General features: G+C 42.4%; 3 protein-coding genes across 9 annotated transcripts; 1 reads left to right on the top strand and 2 right to left on the bottom strand.

Annotated features, from left to right (window-relative positions):
• Positions 1-42: 42 nt before the first annotated feature.
• Positions 43-4,488, bottom strand: LOC105185655 (uncharacterized). 3 transcript variants are annotated; one of them, XM_019842581.2, is made up of 8 exons: positions 4,306-4,488; positions 3,544-3,651; positions 2,878-3,087; positions 2,104-2,772; positions 1,596-1,665; positions 1,362-1,524; positions 337-567; positions 43-279 (listed from the first exon to the last, which is right to left on the bottom strand). In XM_019842581.2, the coding sequence occupies exons 1-8, from the start codon at positions 4,330-4,332 to the stop codon at positions 234-236; spliced, it is 1,524 nt and encodes a 507-aa protein (XP_019698140.2). In that variant the 5' UTR covers positions 4,333-4,488; the 3' UTR covers positions 43-233. The 3 variants fall into 3 exon arrangements, with proteins under 3 accessions (XP_019698140.2, XP_025163422.1, XP_025163419.1); XM_025307637.1 differs by having other exon boundaries at positions 43-261; XM_025307634.1 differs by lacking the exon at positions 4,306-4,488 and adding an exon at positions 3,725-4,273.
• LOC112590609 (uncharacterized) lies at positions 4,357-5,348 on the bottom strand. The gene is made up of 2 exons (XM_025307640.1): positions 5,059-5,348; positions 4,357-4,634 (listed from the first exon to the last, which is right to left on the bottom strand). Exons 1-2 carry the CDS (start codon positions 5,331-5,333, stop codon positions 4,376-4,378), a joined length of 534 nt encoding a protein of 177 aa, XP_025163425.1. The 5' UTR covers positions 5,334-5,348; the 3' UTR covers positions 4,357-4,375.
• On the top strand, positions 4,475-19,646 carry LOC105185658 (4-coumarate--CoA ligase 2). 5 transcript variants are annotated; one of them, XM_025307631.1, is made up of 11 exons: positions 4,475-4,571; positions 8,820-8,934; positions 14,166-14,455; positions 14,716-14,923; positions 15,112-15,281; positions 15,450-15,645; positions 15,850-16,004; positions 16,295-16,475; positions 17,208-17,536; positions 17,896-18,091; positions 18,829-19,646. In XM_025307631.1, the coding sequence occupies exons 3-11, from the start codon at positions 14,213-14,215 to the stop codon at positions 18,915-18,917; spliced, it is 1,767 nt and encodes a 588-aa protein (XP_025163416.1). In that variant the 5' UTR covers positions 4,475-4,571; positions 8,820-8,934; positions 14,166-14,212; the 3' UTR covers positions 18,918-19,646. The 5 variants fall into 5 exon arrangements, with proteins under 5 accessions (XP_025163416.1, XP_019698144.1, XP_011143611.1 ...); XM_019842585.2 differs by lacking the exons at positions 4,475-4,571; positions 8,820-8,934 and adding exons at positions 9,602-9,692; positions 9,759-9,924; XM_025307628.1 differs by lacking the exons at positions 4,475-4,571; positions 8,820-8,934 and adding exons at positions 9,615-9,692; positions 9,768-9,924.
• The last annotated feature ends 1,094 nt before the right edge of the window (positions 19,647-20,740 follow it).

The following is a 20,740-nucleotide window of genomic DNA, read 5'->3' as shown; positions in this document are numbered from 1 at the left end:
GAGAGAGAGAGAGAGAGAGAGAGAAAGAGAGAGAAAGAGAGATCGTGTCCACGATGCAATTTATTCGCTTTCTGTATACAAAACACGAGGGTAGCGAGAGGAATGAGAGAGTGAAGAATTTCAGCCTCGAGTGTGCATTTTCGTTTTCTTTGTGCAGGATACGGGACAATCTGCCGCCGCATATTTCCCATGCGTTCCTCATTTCCTCGCCGTAAACTCGCCTCGCCCCGGCTTCACAGGCGAGTGGTCCTGTTGTAACAGCTGTAAGCAGGAGGATCACTGTACGATTGCGACGCAGGTCGCTCGACGAGCGCATTCTTGCGCGGCTCGATTTACCTCTCTAGAAGTCGCCGCTTCAGCTCGGGCGGATAGGACACGTATATGTAGTGGTCGGGCATGTCCTCGCTCGACAAGGGCAGATTTTCGTCCCCGTGCTCGCCCTTTCGTCTCTCCAGCCTGCCCTCGCCGTGAATGCTCGGGTCGTGTAACGGTGAGGTACTCGAGCGATCCGTGCTACCGTTGTAATCCACACTGCCAGTACCGTCCAGTCGATCTTCGTCCGCAGTTCTGCCATGAGAGGACGAAATTGAAGAGAAATCGCGTCAAGGGGAAACGGACGCTTTCTTTCTTATGGAAAATGCCGGACACGGCATTCTGCGCAGCATGTCGTGATGCTAATGTGAACGCTAATGATAACGTCGTGATAATACCATGATCAATGTGATTCGGTATCTTCAGAGTAATGTGAGTTACGATATCTTAGAATAATCAACGTGACGTGATACTTCATGAGATGGATGACTCTATTTCTTATCAATCCACCTTTTGACACGAGCGAGAAAGCTCTAGTTCAGGGATCGTGAAAGTTGCCGGAGAAACCGGTCACACCTCGTGAAAGAGGTAGTACGACTTGATCTTTTGCTGCATTCGTGTGATCGTTCATTCGTCGAGTTGCCGTTGTTCGGAAGTGTCGATTAGAAGAGAGGAGCAGCGCGAGTATAAAGGGCCAATAAATTCTGTTTCGTCGAAAGATTATTTGCGCAACTGCTTTTTGCGTACGTCTCGAGTTTGTCTTAATCGCTCGTTCGATATCTATTTTTAGACAAGAATACGCGCACGGACGGATGGCGCGGCGACATTACAATTTCTTCAAAGCAGCCTACGCAATCAATGTACGTTGAGACATAAGAGGTCCGCGATATTGACTGTCTATAGTCGTATTTTTTTTTTTTTTTAATACTTCTCCCAGCCCTCCACGCGCGTTCATGAATGATTCAACTGATCTCGGCCAGTCAGGCGTCAGGCCGACGTCGACTTCTCCTCCTCTGGCGACTTTACGCGCTCAATTCGGCACGACGTACTTGAAGCAGACCCATATGACGTAGTAACACACGTAGATCGACAAGAACAACACCAGCATGAACACGGTCAGCAGCTGCCACGGTGTGTGCCGCTGGTGCCTCTTCGTGTCCTCCCAGTATCGGTCGCAGCTGAGGTACCAGCAGATCGCGCGATTCAGCTCCCCTGCCGACGGAAAGAACGACCGATAAGAGGAGTGCCGAAAAGCGGCGGCCGCGTGTCGCACGCTCGCGTACCTTCGATCTCTTGAAAGTCCCGCACGGAGAGATTGGCGAGCAGCCCAGCGATGCAATCGCGCACGAGTATCTGTCGACAATTGGACGATAATGAGTGCGATTCTGTGTCGCAATATCAGCGAATACCATCTTTGGGGTGATCCCCTTCTCGCGTCGATTACGCGCGGAACTAGATTAGCGGATACTCGTCCGATACGCGCGAAATACATGTAAGAAGCTTCAAAGGGCCTTCTTCGAGGTCACCAGCTATCGAAATAAAATGAGCGATCCTGCGATGCGCGCGGTGGATACAGGTAGAGATGTATTGTAATGCTCTATCTACTGTCTAGAGCGCTAGAGTAGAGTTAAGGTTATACGGTATGTATACCGAGTCGTTATATAGCCGCCACGACAGCGGTGTGCCGAATAAATAATCTACGAGGCGCGGACCGCACGAGTGACCGCTATGTGTAACCGCGCGCGCGCGCGCGCGTCCATTCTACCGCATGAATCCGTGTGAGCGACTAACTTCGCATTGGGTCTTCAGCTTCTGCAGCTCCTCCGGCTTGCAGTTGGACTTGAGCTTCCTCAGGTGCAGGCCCCTGCGCCTCTGCTTCTTGTCGACGGCGGGCAACGCCGCCTCCACCAGGTTCTCCTCCTCGTCCTCGGCATCCTCGTCGTCCTCGTCCTCGTCCTCGTCGCCGTCGCAGGCGCTGCTCTTGTTGTCCGGCCCGGCGATCTCGTTCTGATACGACGACCTCGCCAGTCTATGATTGTGCATCTCGCCGCCGTCGTGGTCGTCGCGCCGGCAATAACGCTGCTGCAGATTCGTCACCGCGCCACCGCCAGCGATGGCGCAGGACTTGTCCGCGGGGTACATCCTGGCGAGGCCGCGCGGCTCGCACGGCACGACGGAGGTGCTGCGGTGATGCTGCTGCTGATGCTGCTGCTGCTGATGCTGCTGCTGCTGCTGATGCTGCTGCTGATGCTGCTGCTGATGCTGATGCTGATGTTGCTGCTGCTGCTGCTGCTGCTGCCGCTGTTGCTGCCGCTGCTGCTCGGTGCTCTCGCGCCAGACCTGGATGTCGGTGCTCAGGTGGCCGTCGTCGTCGTCCACCGAGTTGTCGAAGTCACGATTGCCCAGCACGTCGCAGCGCATGATGTCGCAGTAGTCTGCCAGGCAAACTGCGTCCTCCGCCTTCGTGAGGGATAGAGAAAGAGGAGATGAAAGGGGGACAGTCGGACAGGGTCCGTCATGATATTTCGCTGGCTTTGGTGCTGTTTCTTTTTCTCTAGCGCCTACCGTGTTCACGTTACTTTTGTGTCTGTTATCGAAATGGACGTCCAGATGTCTCTCCGCGTAAAAGGACTTGCCGCAGAGGCCGCAGGTCCATTGTGACGGCCTGTGTTGGTGCTTCGCTTTCTGCTGCGGTCGGAAAATGTCTCGGCTTTCGTGAAATGGGCATTCCAACGGCAACTCTACCTGATACTTCTTCAGTATTGGAATCCATCTCTGAAATTTCGACGGAGCTTAAGATGTTGCCTCTCTCTCTCTCTCTCTCTCTCTCTCTCTCTCTCTCTCTCTCTCTCTCTCTCTCTCTCTCTCTCGTTAGTCCGTCTCTTTTATCTTTTCCAGGTTTTACTTGTTCAACGAATTAGACGAGTGTCGCCTAAGGCTTGCTTTCTATTGCTGAGCCGGCTGCGTATATATAAGTTCTGCAGTAGAAAGCAAACTCTTCACGAGTTTAAGGATTATTGCTGAAGAACATTATTAGAATTTGCTGTGCGATACTTGCAAATAAAGATCGAGGAAAGTACACGACGCGTTCACATTTTATTTGTCTTCTTCAAGCTACGACTTCTAATCCTTCGATGATAGAATTCTATCATCGTATCTTGAATATCAGAGTCTTGGCGAATAATCATCTTATCAGTGGACATTGAATTGATTCATCGGTCTTTTTCTCACCTTGTGAACTATCCTCCTCACTACAGACGCTCGGTCGCGCGGGCATGATATCTTAAAGACGCTGGGACCCGGCCATGGAATGACAGATAAGAGCAGCACTGCCAGAACCTGAAGATAACGCGATATCAGTATATCTTTATGCGTGCTTACAAAAATACACTCAGAGCAGAATCATTTTAACCTTCCTCGTCACAGAGTCTTGATACATCGGTCATCAGTGGCGTGAAGATAAACAAACATTTCGCAGGAAGAGAACAGAGCAGAACAGAGGAATGACGTGCCTCGTGTTTGCTTTCCGCATTCACGGGCATTCATGGGCTTTCGTACGATTCGATAAGAGAAAGTGGCAGTCTAAGCCCCCTCACGTGACAGAACAACATCGGGCTTTAATTAGAGCCGCATTATGACACGCAACGACGACGGGGGTAAATGGCAAACGTCAAAGTGACGCACGACGGGCCAATCTTAACGCGCCGCAACAATGTGTACAAGCGACGAGCGGTGCTCCTTCTCGAGCGCACATGCATAAGTAATACAATCGATAAAAACGTCGTCGTCGGCCCGCTCACGCACATTAATAATATCCTCTTGAACTATCCTTAATCACGCGCTCGCGTTGCCTGTCGTTCCGCGCGCGACGCGCGGCCCTTTTTCGCGCGAGCGACGCGAAAGTTCGCCGGGACTTCGGACGGGTCCGGAGGGCACATCGAGCGAATACGAGTACGCGAGTACCACTACGTCGTTATGAGGGATGTTAATTACCTCGAGGTGAAAGGGTTGGGTCTTCATTCATAGCCCAAATGCTCCGTGCGAGAGTGATCCGGTGCGACGATTACGAGCTTCGGGGGTGGCCCAGCGCGTTTCCTCGTGGCGATCGTTCCTTCCTGCGAGTCACCGTTCGTCGAGGGTGTACGTGGGTTGCAACGGGCGAGCACTGCAGGGTCCACGTCGACATGGCGTCACCCTCGGGCGCAGGTTTCAAGCGAATACAGGGATGTCGCGTACAGTGCCGGCTTTCGTTGCCTTTGGTGAGTCTGATTGCGTTTGCTGACTGTGTCGTTGGTTTCCCGTTTTTTCTCTTCTTTTTCTCTCTTTTTACGGGAAAAGCAATAGCGTGAGAAATTTGTCGAGGTCCGGTAATCGAGTGCCATTGAATATAACTGCGAATTCGCGCGTTTGAAATTCGAGGGGATGCTCGTTCAAAGTTGACGAGGAAGGGAAACTTTGAAACGCATTCGTGTTATTTACAAGATAAACAATTTTCAGTGGCTCCCGAGGAGCGTTTGCCGAGGTAGTTTTGCAAATTACGCCAGCGATCTGGAAAACGTAAAAAAAAAAAAGATCGTTTATAAGTGGTATAAACCGACGAAGGTTCTACGTTGAGATTTTAGTGAAGTACAGCGCGAGCACGTGATCTTTTAAGATCGCTGTCGTTCCGCTGTTGTTAGATTTGTAACTAGTCGAATTTTGCACGAGAAATTGGCACGGAATAAAGCACTTGTGCTTGATATTTACGCTGTGCAATCTCTCGAAAATTTCGATACATTTCGCACGTTGCTATCGTCGCTGACCTCACGAGACGTCCCTGCCCTGGCAAGCGTCATCAGCGTCGGCGTCAGCGTCGATGAAGATGCGCCGACGCATTGGCGTTTCAGCCAGCATGAATTGACTCTAACGCGCAGGAATTGTAAAACTGGCGGCTTTACGAAGGACGCGACAAACGCTACAATGAGTCTTTTAATAACGTACTTTTGTGACACTGCTTTTTTAGTCGCCTTGGAATTTGCCATGTACAGCTCTCGCGGTGTTTTGAATAAAAGGCTGATTAAACAGTGAAACAGTGCTTTCTTATTAATGATAGCAAGTACGTATATAATGACGGCAACCGCTTCTCGATATTTTCAACAGGACTGCTAGATAACAAGAGAATGGGACGTTTCTTATACACACGTACTCATGTCTTCGGAGAGATTACATTGCATCATAAAAATATCTTTAAATATTTATATTCTACCATAAAAATATCTTTAAATACTTACATGCTTAATTTCTGCTCGTTAACATTAAGACTGCCGACGATTAACGATGTGAATACTTCTACCAGAGCGATCGAAACGACAAGTTCCTGGAAAAAAAAAAAATACATTATGTAAAAGCAAAAATGTTTATTTATTTCTTTAGCTCTATATCTTTTTAACATCTGTGAAAAATATACGATATATCATCGTATAAATTCAAGTAATTTTCATGAGAAACACAAAATAGAAATCTTAAGTTCTTATAGAAGATTAGAATTTATGAAATTAAAAATATAAATTGTATAATAAAATTCTTATACAGAGAATCTATAATTTTTATAAAAGAATTCATTAAGCGGTCACTCTGACAGCTTTGATTATTCTGGCGTTAATGATCTATAAAATAATATAAAGTCTATTAATTTTATCTAAATCTGTCCTTATTACAATCTGTTTTATTTAAATCTGTTCTTATTACAAAATAAAACAAATATTCATAGAGCGGCACGGTTAGCATAAGTAAAGTAACAATAAACAATTGTCCAACATTTGAACATTTTTCCGCTCGTTACGTATTGGGTATGAATATGACTCCGCCCTTTCCCAACAGATGTTGCTTGCTTTTAGTATTGTTAACGTGCACTAATAACTGGCAACACTTGTATTCGATAGTACTTCATGTCAACTTTCAAACGCACTACGTGAAATTTGGTTTAAGTGTAAGCAACAAGTGTTTTACCCTACTTGGAAATGTCGGTTTTCGTTCCAAACAAACATCATTTGCGGGAAGTATTATTACACTATTTTATTGCAAAGAAAAGCGCAGCGGAAACTTATCGTTTGCTTGTGGAGATTTACGGTGATCATGCTCCATCTAATACAACTTGTAAGGAATGGTTTCGAAGATTTCGAAATAATGATTTTGGAACTGAGGACAGAGAACATGGGAAACCACCAAAAAATTTTGAAGATGCTGAATTGGAAGCATTATTGACAGAGGATTGTTGCCAAACTATTAAAGAAGAAGTTTATCGACGACAACTAATGCGTTTGAAGCGAGCCATAGAAGAAAAACGGCCAGAATAGGTGAATAGGCACAGCAAATTAATTCTTCAGCATGATAATGGCAAACCGCATACCGCAGAAGACGTGAAAAGATATTTAGATGGACAGGACTGGGAAGTGCTACTTCACCCGCCATATTCGCCAGACATAGCTCCTTCAGATTACTACTTATTCCGGACGATGCAGTCAGATCTTACGGAAGAACGGTTCACTTCATACGAAAGTATCAAAATTTGGCTTGATAATTGGATCATCTGAAAAGACCAGGACTTCTTCAGGCAAGGAATACATAAATTACCTGAAAGATGGGCGAAGGTTGTAGCTGCAGATGGAGTATACTTTCAATAAACTTTTCCTTAATTTTCTAAACAAGCAAATGTGTTTTATTTTAACAAAAAAGGGCGGAGTCATATTCACACACCCAATATATAGATCAACCTTATCGCTCAATTATGGTTACATAATCGAATGAGTCATTAAGAATAGTATAATCGTAAAATATACGATTGCAAGCGTATATGTATATTATTTATAAATATATTATTATATGTATATATATGTATATATATGTATATATATGTATATATATGTATATATAAATATATATGTATATTATTTATAAATATATTATTTATAAGAGAGATATACTTAAAATAGACTAAGATACTTTAAGAATATAACACTAATGTACTTATTTTTCTACATTACGACACAATGGTGCAAGTACTTTTCCTTGTCGGAAATATGTAAGTAGGTATGTAGGTTAATGTGTTAAATATTTAAATGAATGGCTGAACATATAAATAAAGAGGAGATGGGCTAATATATTGAATCATAATATTTACTAGAGATAAGAAACAAGTGATGTATCATAATTTCATACATCTTTTTCCCGTGTAATTATAAATACTAATACTTTTACTTAAACCAATTTTATTTAGGCTGGTCCTGTTAACACAGATAAAAAGAGAAATATTTGCAAAGTAAACTTCGAGATATAAGTCATATTCCTCAATCTTTATTAATTCATAGTTTCTTAGAGGTAAAAAAATATCATTAACAAAAATTATTTCCCAACTGTGTTGCTCAAATAGTGAATTTAGATTTTCGACGATATATTATATACATCAAATGTTGTTTCACATGCTTTGTTGACATCACGCTTATGTCTGCTCGATGTTTGAAAATATCTTCTCCGTTATATTTTACAACATGAGATAACCACGTTATGAGAGATATCACATATTTAATACGATTGTAAATAATCGGTCAAGATACAAACTGCTAATGTCAGTTTTTGGCACTATTAATTCTACATCAGGATTTCTTCGTCTGGTAAAAAAAAAAAAAAGTAAAGGAAACAAATTATATATGTCTGACGAAATGTTAAAAATTATTAAAATGTAAAAAAAATGGCTAGAATGATGTTATAATAAAAGTATAATAAAATTACAATAAAATAGGTGAGCACATAGTACAAGTATTTTGTAGTCTTTATCATTTCCTTTTGCTACTATATATACGATGACGTAAATATGAATATGCAAACATTCATAGCATTGGGGATATCGATTGTAAAAAACGCATACATAAAATATACGTTAAATTATTCTTGCATTAACATAGAAATATCGTTATACCTTTAGTATTATATAAATAACACGCTATGAAAAATAACGAGCAACGGAAACGAAGCAAAGATATATAGTTTTTATAACTACAATTATGTGTATTGACAAAAACAACCGCAGACTGTGTGTGCATATCGTGCGTTAAAAAAATTTTCCTATACAACGTCAGCTTTAGCTTCGTAGTTCGCGTAATTTAATGGCATAAAGGTCGCGTTTATTTTTCGTTCGTTCAGTGCAAAATTTGCACTAAGGAAGGACTTGAGTCTTTTATAAGTGTGATTTTGAAATGCATCTTTTATACAGAGAAACATTAGCCGAGGCTGCCACATAGTCCTCAAAGACAGAATGCGTTACGTATATATTACATAAGATTCTTGTTTTTCTCCGATCAATAATATCTTATTTATTACGATTTCAGTCAACGTAATTGAACGCAGTCAGTGATATTGAACTCTGGTATAAGATCATTGTACCAGAAAATTTACTCGGCGCAATGTTTGTGTTACTTTTCCTTCTTACGTAATTGTGACTCAAGACAAACATATATTTTTATAATTTTCAGAGAATGACGAGTACTAATGCATCGCTCATCGTTCTAAAGTATCGCCAAGATCCAATAATGCTCGCAGAGCTAGTAGCAAAGGAAGAAATTTAAACATACGCTGATCATATCGCAAGTAGGTAATCCTGTTAGAATTTTTATTAGAAGAAAGCTACACCAAGATAGTTTCGACAGTCAGAGCCGTTATTTAAAGATTTAGATTTTATTTTTACAGTGCTTCTCATTTTACAGTGCTTGTATACAATAGTGTAATATAAACTCTCTAAGCTCGTTCTAAACTTTTACTAACACACAACTGTATTTATAGTAGATTAAAAAAGTAGCTTAAAAAAGGAGGCACAGATATTTCAAGCAGGAATGATAGTATCATGTATAAACTGGACTTTCGACTCCCGTCGAGTAATCTGATATCAAGTCGCTAGAGTACACTGTTAAACTACTCGTCCAAAAGATATCAACTTATGAGCTTACAACTTTTGCATATCATAATTTCTAAATAACGAAGGTTATGATCACACACACACACACACATACAATGTAAGGTTGCTACATAAAAATCGAGATATACGCCAAGTATAGTAGCATAGATTTTGAGTTTTCTCCTCTGAGCTTCACTCCACTCGTTAGAAACGCCAAATTCCCAAGTCCAACGAATTCTCGCGTCCAACCGCGGCGTTTCGTTTCTTCCAACTCATCTTGTCAACTTGCTAACCTGCCAAGCCTACCCAGCATGATAAACCCCGATGGTGGGGAGCCGGGAGCAATATCTACATTGAGCTAGAAGTGAACACGCTTTGCTGAGGAAACTCAGTCCGTCGACGAAAACGGTACAGTCGGCATCGGTGTCACCGATTGCGAACAGCGATCCAGCCGGTGAGCATTCATTTCTCGTGAAATTACATCGAGATTACGACCGGGTCGCGTGAGAAAGTGGGAAAGTTGTTGCAGCGCTCTGACGCGTTTTCCGACTGCATTCCGACTCGCCGACGACCTTCAGGCTATATGTAATACCCAAGATGAGATAGTGCTTTAACGATCGTGGAAACTACAGTGGATCTACGTCTTGAGAGAGTGACAGAGAGGGGGGAGAAAGAGAGAGAAAGAGGTACACACACACACACACACACACACACAGAGAGAGAGAGAGAGAGAGAGAGAGAACAAAGACCAAGCCAATCGAAGGTTTGGATTCTGTTTACCTGCGTAAAAATGTTTCCCACTTGGGAATGTTTACAACGTTATGCGTGATGCGTCAGCTTTAAACGCATTGTCGGAATGTCAACTAATTCAAGAGCATTGTTCGGGGATACTAACTTAGGCTGAAGAATGCTCAAGGAGATGCTCAAGATAAAAATCGTTAAATAAATTCGTCCGCGTAAATTTAACACTGTTTAAAGTGAAAGTCGACGTCTTCTGTGCTAATGAGTAAATGTGAGGAGGGTAATGAACTTGAATTTGGAGCATCTATATTTAGATCAAGCGCACGCATGCACACGTGGGTGAAATGGCGTAGGGCGATTTATAGACAGGTCGTTGTTTCGTGTACGAAAAATATTATTCGAATTTGACAGGAGGCTTTCGAAATTTGACGATTTCGTTGCATGTGTGGACGACGCTGCACATGTGTCGCAGCATGTGCAACGAGTTCTGACTTTATCATTTTGCGATGATAAGAGGGCCATTAAAAGAAATTGCTATGCACAGAGATATCTCTTGCAGAAATATAACGCATTTTCTGCGCAACCACTTATTATTAAAGATAATTTCAACTTCCTAATTCCTAAATAGTACTTTCTCCTCGGCTGTCACGTTATCAGAACATTTGTAGCAGCGTGTTGTAAAGATGCAGATTTGTTTAGTGTCCGATAACTCGCGTCGGCTATAAGATCAGAGACTCGCTTGTATTGTCATGTCTATGTTACTCACAGCAATTATTATTAAGTGCAATCATAACAAATAATCGTCTTTCATTTGTGGATACTTATATAAGTGCGAGATTTACATCCACTATAAACACGATGCATGCTAATGAATAATGCAATATGCATTCGTTAACAACAACAGTGATAAGCAAGACAAACGTCTTTTACGTCGTTACGTGACACGACTACTTTTAATTCCAAACGACGTTTGGAATTAAAACACACGTTTCGAAGCGTGAAAAAGAACACGATGTTCTCGGCGTTGCATTTGTTAGAAAAGGCGCGACAGAGCAAAAACACATGAGGAAACGCTTTGATAATATAATTAACGGTTTCGGTACATCGTCACACGACACAGATTTTCGAGATCCGTGAGAATTTTTTCTCGACTCTGATCTCTATCTCTGATGCAGCATGGAATATCGGAGTGGATTATCTATGCATACGCAAATTGTTAATCGCCCGCTAGTTGATCTAATGATTTTCATTCTTACTAATAGGTCTTCTTTCTTCGGAAAAAGATCTTTCCGGGCTCTTGTCCGGTGAAAAAGCAACAGCGAAGGCGATTTCATATATCGCACCGGCGTGTACACGCAATCTGTTTACAGTTTCCTCGTTCGAAATAGGAGCACGCAGATTATGCTGCATCACATCAGCGATATTTGTCGCTATCTGAATGATTAAGCCACGTCGAGGGGAATTGCAATAAACAAGAGATTGATGCGAGACGCTGTGTATTCCAATTATTCGAAACGTGTCGGGTCATGTCAATTTGACGCTGCGCTTGTCGCAGGCGACACTCAATAATTCCCAAGCTCAATGATCTAACTTCAATATAATTGAAGCCATCGACTCTGATCCCTATCTCTGATGCAGCATGGAATATCCGAGTGGATTATCTATGATACGCAAACTCGCCCGCTTGTTAATTTAATGATGTGATCTTTTTGGAAAACGTTGTTTCGCTGAATCATCACGGAAACGATATTTTATGTGTCATAAACTGCTATCGATCTAAAATAAAAACTCTGTACGTTCTTACGATAAAAAGTCGAACCTTGGACAAGCTTAATTGCATATTGTCTTCTTTATTTATGCGATTCATTATTAATTCATTAATAAATTCTAAATCAACTCTAGGTCTACATTATGCTTAATTCAAAAGGAAATTCTGTGAACTTCTGTGTCACGCTGAATTGACATTATTCGACGTGGTGACTAAACAAAAAAATAAACGAATTTTTTTACGCGCGTATTTCGTGTGCCGCGGAAAAAAGTCGATAATATATATCGCACATCTGTGCCATACGCTTTCGCGCGTCATATCATTATACTCAATTCGTTTCCAATGAATGAGAAAATTGTTATCGTTTGATTATGCGAACCTGGGCTGCTTGCGTCGTATCGTGAACGATAACATAGCAATACCCAGCAAAAAAGTATTATGCGCATCAGAATCGGTAAATACACTCGACATCATTGTGTGGCATCACCTACACCTAACATCATGACGAAAACATGCCGTTTTGAGCGCACACTGAACCGTTGATCTCGAATCACGCCGAGTCGCAATTAACATTTGTTATTCCCGCCGCGCATCATTTGCATATATATTTGCCACATGCGAATATGAATCAGCGTATCTCGAGCTAGTAAGCGGCCCGCTTCCCAATTAACATCGAGTTGTCGGTGTGGAACGCGTACCCTTGACATCGATGCCCGTAATGTTCGACGTGTCAAGTCGATTCCAGCGACGGCAGCGACAAAATTCATTGAGTATAGTTGGAAAATGACCTTAACTTAAGTTTGCGAATAAACGAGCTCTTTATAACGGATTATCGCGATAGCAACAACGATAGGAATCAAAGATCGCGACACATTCCAATTGCGAATATCTGCTCGGCATGTCGTACGTGATCTCCTAATAAAGTGTATCATATGCGGACTGTATTGCAATCAGGTACGACGCTTTTCGCGATTCCCGGTTGGAAGAATCTCAATAGTATTTTCAGGGAGGAAATTATATTCGACTGTCAATTCTTATGCATCTAGGCCCGTATCGATAGTCGATGCTTGGAAGTCATCTCACGCGAGACGCTCAGATTTCACTCCTTCGAAGCTGGATTTCGACATTCTTCGTTGAATCATTTGATATGTGCGACATTATGCTTGTAATCGCGATGTAACAAGATAGACTGTAGAAAAGTCGCATCTAATTCGAGTCAATTTTCTGCATTCAAATCTGTGAGCGTTTCGCTTGATGAACAGATTTCATGCGATAACTATTTTCCGGCTCGTGAGGAGCAGCGAAAAGAAGATCGGTCAATTTCACATATTATCACTCATTAATCACATGTCACGCTGGTAGAGAGAAATATATTTGTGGTTTTTTCGCTAGGGTAAAAAGAAGGAGTTTGAAGTCTGATTATGTAACATTTATGTAATAATCAGCACACAGTAGTGGTACCTGTGCGAATTATAATTATATTTCAATAAAGAGGCATTTATACTTATTTATATCATGACGAAAGGTCATAAGTGGCCAATTTGAATTCAGAAACGTAACAAAATGATTGACAAAATGACGATGAACGCAAAAAGCAAAAATAAAGATGTTTTAAATATTCATGGATCGTGTCGGATTTACGTACATTAACGTGCAAAACGTTCTCTCTAAGCGAACCGTGCGTTTCCATCGGGCATAAAAGAAGACAATAAGAGAAAAGAAATCGTCGCGTCGAGCGAGAGGACCGATTTCATTAAAGAGTACGATCAGTTTATATACAGGACGCTTCTCGACGCATTGTTTGTGATATCGGCATTGTCTCGTTCACGCACAAGCGCGCCGCTACATTGTGGTCAATTGATATTATAAACGAAATATATTTCGAGCAGCTACAATTAAATGCGTCAACCGTCGCGTCGCGTCGATCGCCGTGGATTGTGTGTGTGTGTGTGTGTGTGTACACAGTAAGAGTTTAACTTCCAATCATTGAATTTTATCAAAGATACAAAACGCTCTTTGGCATATGCATACTTTTTATCCTGTTTTACTGAGTCCCGATTGGTCGTATTGGTATTCAACCTTTCGAAAACGCAATTTATTGCGCTTTACAAAAACGCAATTTTTTGCACTTTATATGCAACGAATATAACTTAATGAGTTGCGGTAATCTCACAGGTGCCGCGCACAATATTCAACGTGTTAATAGCGCGTGACCAAAACCGGTATTTTCGCGCGGTATCAAATCTTTGTGCATTATCATTATATTATTATACGACCAACACATACACAATTGAAAATGTAATTTGCAATGCGCCCGCAAAGTCGCCTCTCTGCCAGTCTGCGGTCTATTTTCATGTCTATGGCACGCGCATCTTTTATCTGTACTCGCACATTAATTACACATTATTGCATTTGCAGATTTCGATTCGTACAATAGCGCGTTGATGAATTAGTAGCGTCCAAGTATGGTGACAAATGCGTTTCACGGTATGTGGAGGCTGGGCAGAATTATCACGAACAGCGGGATAAGGACGTTGAACCCCGCGCTAAGGCGTGCATCGACCTTAGCCCAGAGCAGGATCGTGAAGGGACCGAACAACGAGAAGATCATCAAGTCACCGTACGGTGATCTTCCTTGTTTGTCCGACATGTTGCTCCACGAGTACGTTTGGAACAAGGCCGAGGATTATACGGATAAAATAGCACTGGTAATTCCGATTACTCGATAGATCATCACTTTTGCGCAAACTTGTGCGCAAACGGATTATAGATCGGTCATCTGACAAGTCCCATTTCCATGCGACACCGGGAAAGTCGGGAAAAGTGTGTGCACACTCGTGCGCGTGAAACATGTCGGATTAGTTGACCCGGGTCTCTTTTCCGCTGCCTTCTCGTTCCAACGTAATGCAATGCGTAATGCGATTGCAGAAAGTGAGTTGTGAGTTTTTATGTCGATCGTATAATCTAGGAGTGCGGTGTGACCGGCAAGAAGTACACGTACGCGCAAGCCAAGGACGCGACGAATTATATCGGCAGGAGCTTACAGAACCTCGGCCTGAAGAAGGGCGACGTGGTGGCGCTGGTGACACCGAATCTGCCGGACTCAGCTTTAGGTTTCCTCGGAATCTTGTCGGCCGGACTTATCTGCACCACTATGAATCCGCAGTATATGGCCGGTAAATCACTTCGCAACGTCCATTTCATTAACTTGGAGATATTCTCGATGAGATATGTATGAATCATTGTCGATGAAGATATTCGAAAATAAGATAAAGACAGTTATCGCGCGGCGTATATCGTCACGCTGCGTGTGCGAGTACGTGATGAAATTTGACGCGAGTACGTGAACTTTCGACGCTTCCAGACGAGATCTCGAGGCAGCTGACGGAATCCAATGCGAAAGCGATTATCACCTCGACCGCGATCGCATCTATGGTGCTCACCGCGGCAAACGCTTGTCTTCCACCTCAAACGCCTATCATCGTGATCGACGATCGCACGAAACCAATACCAGAGGGTTGTATACTTTTCGATGTTAGTATCGGAGAAAAAATGTTAAATAATATTTAACCGCGCGCGGGTAAACAAGTGCAAAGTCGCTAAAGAGTAATTTGGCCCTAGAGGCCAAGCATATATACGTACATGAACTGTTAACCGCCATTAATTAATGTACGTGTATATATGCAATATATAATTTTTCAGGATCTCATAACGCGAGGTAAATCGCTGCCGGATACAAATCCGAGCAGATGCTCGATAGACGATGTGGCAGTGCTGCCATTTTCAAGCGGCACCACTGGATTACCGAAGGGTGTTATGTTAACGCATAGAAATTTGGTGTCTAATATCAATATGTGCGAGTACTCTTTAGGAGATAACAAATTTCTTCCTACCACTGGTACTTTGCTGTTACTCAATGGATTGTTATAATTTCTACTTTTGATTTCCAATCGCTCTGTCTCTCTCTCTCTCTCTCTCTCTCTCTCTCCCTCTCCCTCTCCCTCTTCCTGATCGACTAGCGATGATTTCATAAATTTGCCATGAGTAAGTCACTACTCTTCTGTCTCTTTTGTTTTTCTTTTCCTTATTTATCGTTTTTTAGATACATTTCAAGATGTGATACCTGCGGTACTGCCATTTTTCCATATTTACGGATTAAATGGCATGTTACTTCCCGGTCTTAGTAAGGGCAGAAAATTCGTTACCATCCCGAAATTCGTACCGGAGATATATCTGAGCGTATTGGAAAAGACCAAGGTGAATAAGAGTTTGCAAGTGCAAGTAAATTTCACTTTTAGATATCCCGAGGAGCCATCAAAGAGAGCGCAGTGTGTTCCGAGCGTCAAAATGTCAAGCCTGACCAGGATGTATTAATGCAACAAGTATTGATGCAACAAGGATGTATTAATACAAAATAAGAAAAAAAGGGGAGAAAAAAATCTCAACTTATGTAATCATCCGATGAAGATTATGATTTCTGAAATTTCACGCACGCTGAGAGTATTTAACGCGCGCCAAGCTCACGATGAATAACACATATTTTTCAGGCGACTGTCCTGTACTGCGTACCACCGCTGATACTCTTCATGGCGACTTCCCCCTTCATGAAGAACCACCACTTGGAGAGTGTCGACAAAATTTTCAGCGGCGCCGCGCCGCTCGCCCAGTCGGACGTCGACAAATTCTACGACAAGTTCAAGTTCGACAGAGACTTAAAATTCGGTCAAGGTGAGTGATCGTGAAATTGCGCGCAGGCCGACGCGAAATTCGCAGTACGAACGCAGCGAGACGTTTATCGAGTTTCGCGGATCGAGTTTCGGGATTGCGTTCCGACGCACGCAAGCTTTGAAGGCCTGGATACGCTCTTCTTTTTTTTTTTTCGCCCGGCAGGTTGAAACGCCGGAGTGTCGATCGAAAGAGTGCAGTAGGGAGGCAGGTGGGAGCGAGTTTTGCATCTGTGGGCTTCGTGAGCGGGCAGAGTGTGTACGTTCAATTTTTAACGAGATCCCACGACGAGTCGGTCGCGCTTTTGGAATAAAGCCCCGCGTACCGAGAACGGGGTCGTATTAAATTTTACTTCTATTCCAATTGATATTGCGTCCTGATGCGCTCTCGAGTTCGCAAAACAGTGTTGGTTTGTAAAAATGTCGGTATTAACCGCCAGGATCCATTTATTCGATTTCTGCCCAAAATGGCTTTCGTGCGAGCACACACGCGTAAAACTTTTATTCGGCGGAATTGTTTTCGCAGCGAGGATATAAATTTTGACGTTTTCCCTATGCATGTAAAACACGCATGAAATCGGATATTTTTTGTTTCGTCGTCGTTGAACGGTTCACGATTACATTCAGTTTTGTAATCATTGTTTATATTTCGATTCTACGAATCTCTTCGTATTTATTAAATAATACTGACAATAATATAACGATACTGATAGAAACCTCGTAATAATTTTTCAAGGCTACGGGCTGACAGAATCTTCGCCAGTGGCTTTCACTGAAAGTACATTAAAGAAATTCTCCAGCATCGGGAGAAATGTAGCGAATTGTGAAGCGCGCTTGGTAGATGTGACTACTCAGCGGGATGTCAGCGGCCCTGGTCAAACCGGCGAATTATGGATACGAGGACCTCACGTTATGAAAGGATATCTGAATAACGAAGTTGCCACGAAGGAAACTTTAACCGAGGACAAGTGGCTGAAGACCGGCGATATCGCTTACTACGATGAGGATTACGATTTTTATATTACGGACAGGTTGAAGGAGCTCATCAAAGTTAAAGGATTCCAGGTAAGAATTTCTTTCTGAAAACAAGAGGAAAGGAAAAGTCAATGCTTTGTACGAGTGACGGCTCTGACATTGAATGACATTCAAAATATTCAAAATATTCCAAAAATTCTCTCGATTATTGCTGCATCGTCAAACCTGCACTTTCGACACCTTAGAACACCTCGAACAGGAGGCTAGGATCTTATTTGATATTTTTCTACAATCCATTTTGTACACAACGGTCCCTCCAAAGCACCGTCACAGCTTCGAAGCTTCGCGGTGGCCTTCACGGTGGTTTACTTCATCCGCTGGCGTTTAAGAATCGCGTTCATCGTCCTCATTCGTCCTTTTTCAAAATGTTATCTTGTGTCTGTTTGAAGGTACCACCGGCGGAGCTGGAAGCGCTACTGCGGTCGCACCCGGATGTGCAGGAGGCGGCAGTGGTTGGTATTCCGCACGAGAGATACGGCGAGGTACCGAAAGCGTTCATAGTTATCAGCAAGGATAAGAAACCCACCGAGCAGGACATTCAGAACTTTGTAAAAGGAAAGGTCTCCGACTACAAGGAACTCAAAGGTATAACTCGATTTCGACAGTCGCTGCGTGGAATTTCTAATTGTCATTTAATACGACATTTAATTATCAAAGCGACAAGACTTCGTCGCCTTTAGAGAGTTTATTATTCGAGTATCCAGTGTTATGGGATCGTTCAACGAGACAGTGGTGGCGGTTTATCGAGGCGGTTTCAATAAAAACTTGGTTTTTATTGAAGAAAGGAGTCCTATTGACTTGACTAGCGCGCTACAGATGTAGTCTTAGAGATAGATGTGCGTCCGGTTCGGTCGGCCGGTGTGTGTTAAGCTCTGAACGTTCCTTCGGCGATGGCAGTCGATTTATCGAAGTTCATCGCCGAAGGAATCTGCAAGTTTTGCGGAAACACCACTTGCGTCACTTGCGACCTTTGTCCATGCAGACAGTGCATTATTTGCCTGTTGTTTCTTTGGGACATTTGGAATTTTCACTGTGTGGCGTGATACTTAGCTAGCAGCACGTGCGGCACAGGCGGACGTGCTTCGCATGGCACTTCCGCCAATATAATTAATATATATTAATTAATGGTAATTCGTCATGCTCACTTAGGGCATGACACCAGATAAGTATCGTGGAGTGAGGGGGGAAAAGGGGACAATAGCGTTAATTGTTAGGTAAGTCGGTCGAATTAGATGTAGAGGTCTAAGGATGTAGAGGTCCACAAGAACCGGGCAATTAGAAAGAACTGGAAGATTGCATACGTACGTTTCTTCTTCTTTTAGGCGGAGTCACATTCGTCACGGATATCCCGAAGAACCCGAGCGGGAAGATCTTGCGAGCACATTTGAAGAAGGATTGCGCGAAATTTTAACGTTTATATCTTATATATGTACAGCATTTCGCGCGACGAAATTCCAAGTGACAAAGTTTGTACATAGAGATGAACATAGGTACAGGGTGTCCTATTTTAAAATGCTATTTTTTCTGAAAACCATGATGGAAGTGAGGAAGGCAAACTTGGTTTACGATACTTTAAGGTTTACCTTTTTAACCTTTTACCTCAATGTCCTGTTTCCTGTTAAGGTTTACTTGGTTAAGAGAGCGTGATGAAAAATGTAGTTTACTACTTTTTTATACGTAGGGTTTTACTCGTAGGATAAGTACAAAAACCAATCTAGGTAAAAGAGTCATGTGATAAATTAACTAAGAAAATTCAAAGAAGACTTTATTTGGAACTATGTTACTACTAAAATTCACACGAACTAGAAGATATATTTTCTGAAAAGATGACATTTTTGACTTTATATAACTAAAACTAAAAATAATTACAATTGTCTGATTGAAGTGTTTTAGCTGCAGTTATTTTGCTCATTTTATGTAGAGAATATGTTATATTTTGACGGACTGTACATTCTATGCTCTTTTCTTATTTGCCCATTTAATTTAATTTAGTAATTTTCACTGCTATTGTTTTATTATGTATTACTACTGCGACTCCCGCATACGTGTATCAGTTGTCAGTTTTGAAAATTGTTATATTTTAATTTCGTACTTGTTATACGTATGTTATTTACTCTTTAAATGAAATGTTTTATACATCTGTGTAGCATTTTTCATTGACATGACTGTGATGTCCTTTTTATATCATCGGAAACAACAAATAAAAATGTCAAATGCGACAGGAAGTGTATCTTTCGCAATGATCGAACAAATTGCGACGAAAAGACAACCAGTATTACGTAAATATTATGCTCCGTATGTAAATTCCAGGAGTAAGTGACAGTTGAAAGTACAAGAAAGTCGGGAAGCGCCACTATCACTATCGTAATCATTCCGAGCATTGCGAGGGGATGCGAAGGTTTTGTCGTTGACGAAAGGGGAGGGCAGCGGAAGGGCGGGAAGAAACTGCATTTTCCTTTCGAGATAAATGGAGGCGAGCAAGATGCTCGCCTCCACGATTCGGATGCCTGGACCGGAAAAAAATAGGACGCGAAGGAAACGCCTTTGTCTCGCGGCAAAGCGCAGTTTCTGCGGTTGAGGCGAATGCACGCGCTTTCGGGATTTATGCACGGCGGTTGGTCGGGAGAGTGCGAGTCTCTTACGATGAAGCTCGCAAATGGAGAAGGGCGGCGAGACTTTTGCATTGTTTCGTTCGCGCGGAGATGGATTTACCGGGCACGGGATGTTGCTCTACTTTGCAGAAACGGGCCGAGCTCTCGACGGCAGAAATGAGAGACAAGAACTGATACGTGTCTTCCGATTTAACTTCTCGAGCCAATTCAGGGGGATTCAGCGTGCGAGCACAAACTTTGAATCGGCAATTAATGCTCCGAGAATTCGCGGTGAGGACTGCAGATTCGATGCAGAACTTGCAAAGTTTATTGAAATTCCAGGCTGCATCTTTAAAGTAATCTTCATAAATTACGTACATTTTCTCATAATTCATGAAGCTCACCTCATAATTTAGGAAGGAACTTGCTTAAAGCATTCTTGCTCAACACTATTAATTAATAGGTGTCCTTTTGTTATTATCATTGCAATATTTAATCGCATTCGCCGCTGTTTGGGGAGCAAACACGCACCTGACCTGAAAAGTCAAAATTTCGGAAATTGGGGCAATTTCCCGAAATCATGTCATGACACTGAAATCCCAATATCGAGGCAATATTCTGAAATACAATTTACAACACGAAC

The sequence above is a fragment of the Harpegnathos saltator genome, unplaced genomic scaffold, assembly GCF_003227715.2.
Source record: "Harpegnathos saltator strain DR-91 unplaced genomic scaffold, Hsal_v8.6 scaffold128, whole genome shotgun sequence".
Classification (NCBI taxonomy): domain Eukaryota; kingdom Metazoa; phylum Arthropoda; class Insecta; order Hymenoptera; family Formicidae; genus Harpegnathos; species Harpegnathos saltator.
Note: the sequence above shows the minus strand (reverse complement) of the source record. Positions and strands in the feature narration are given on the sequence as shown.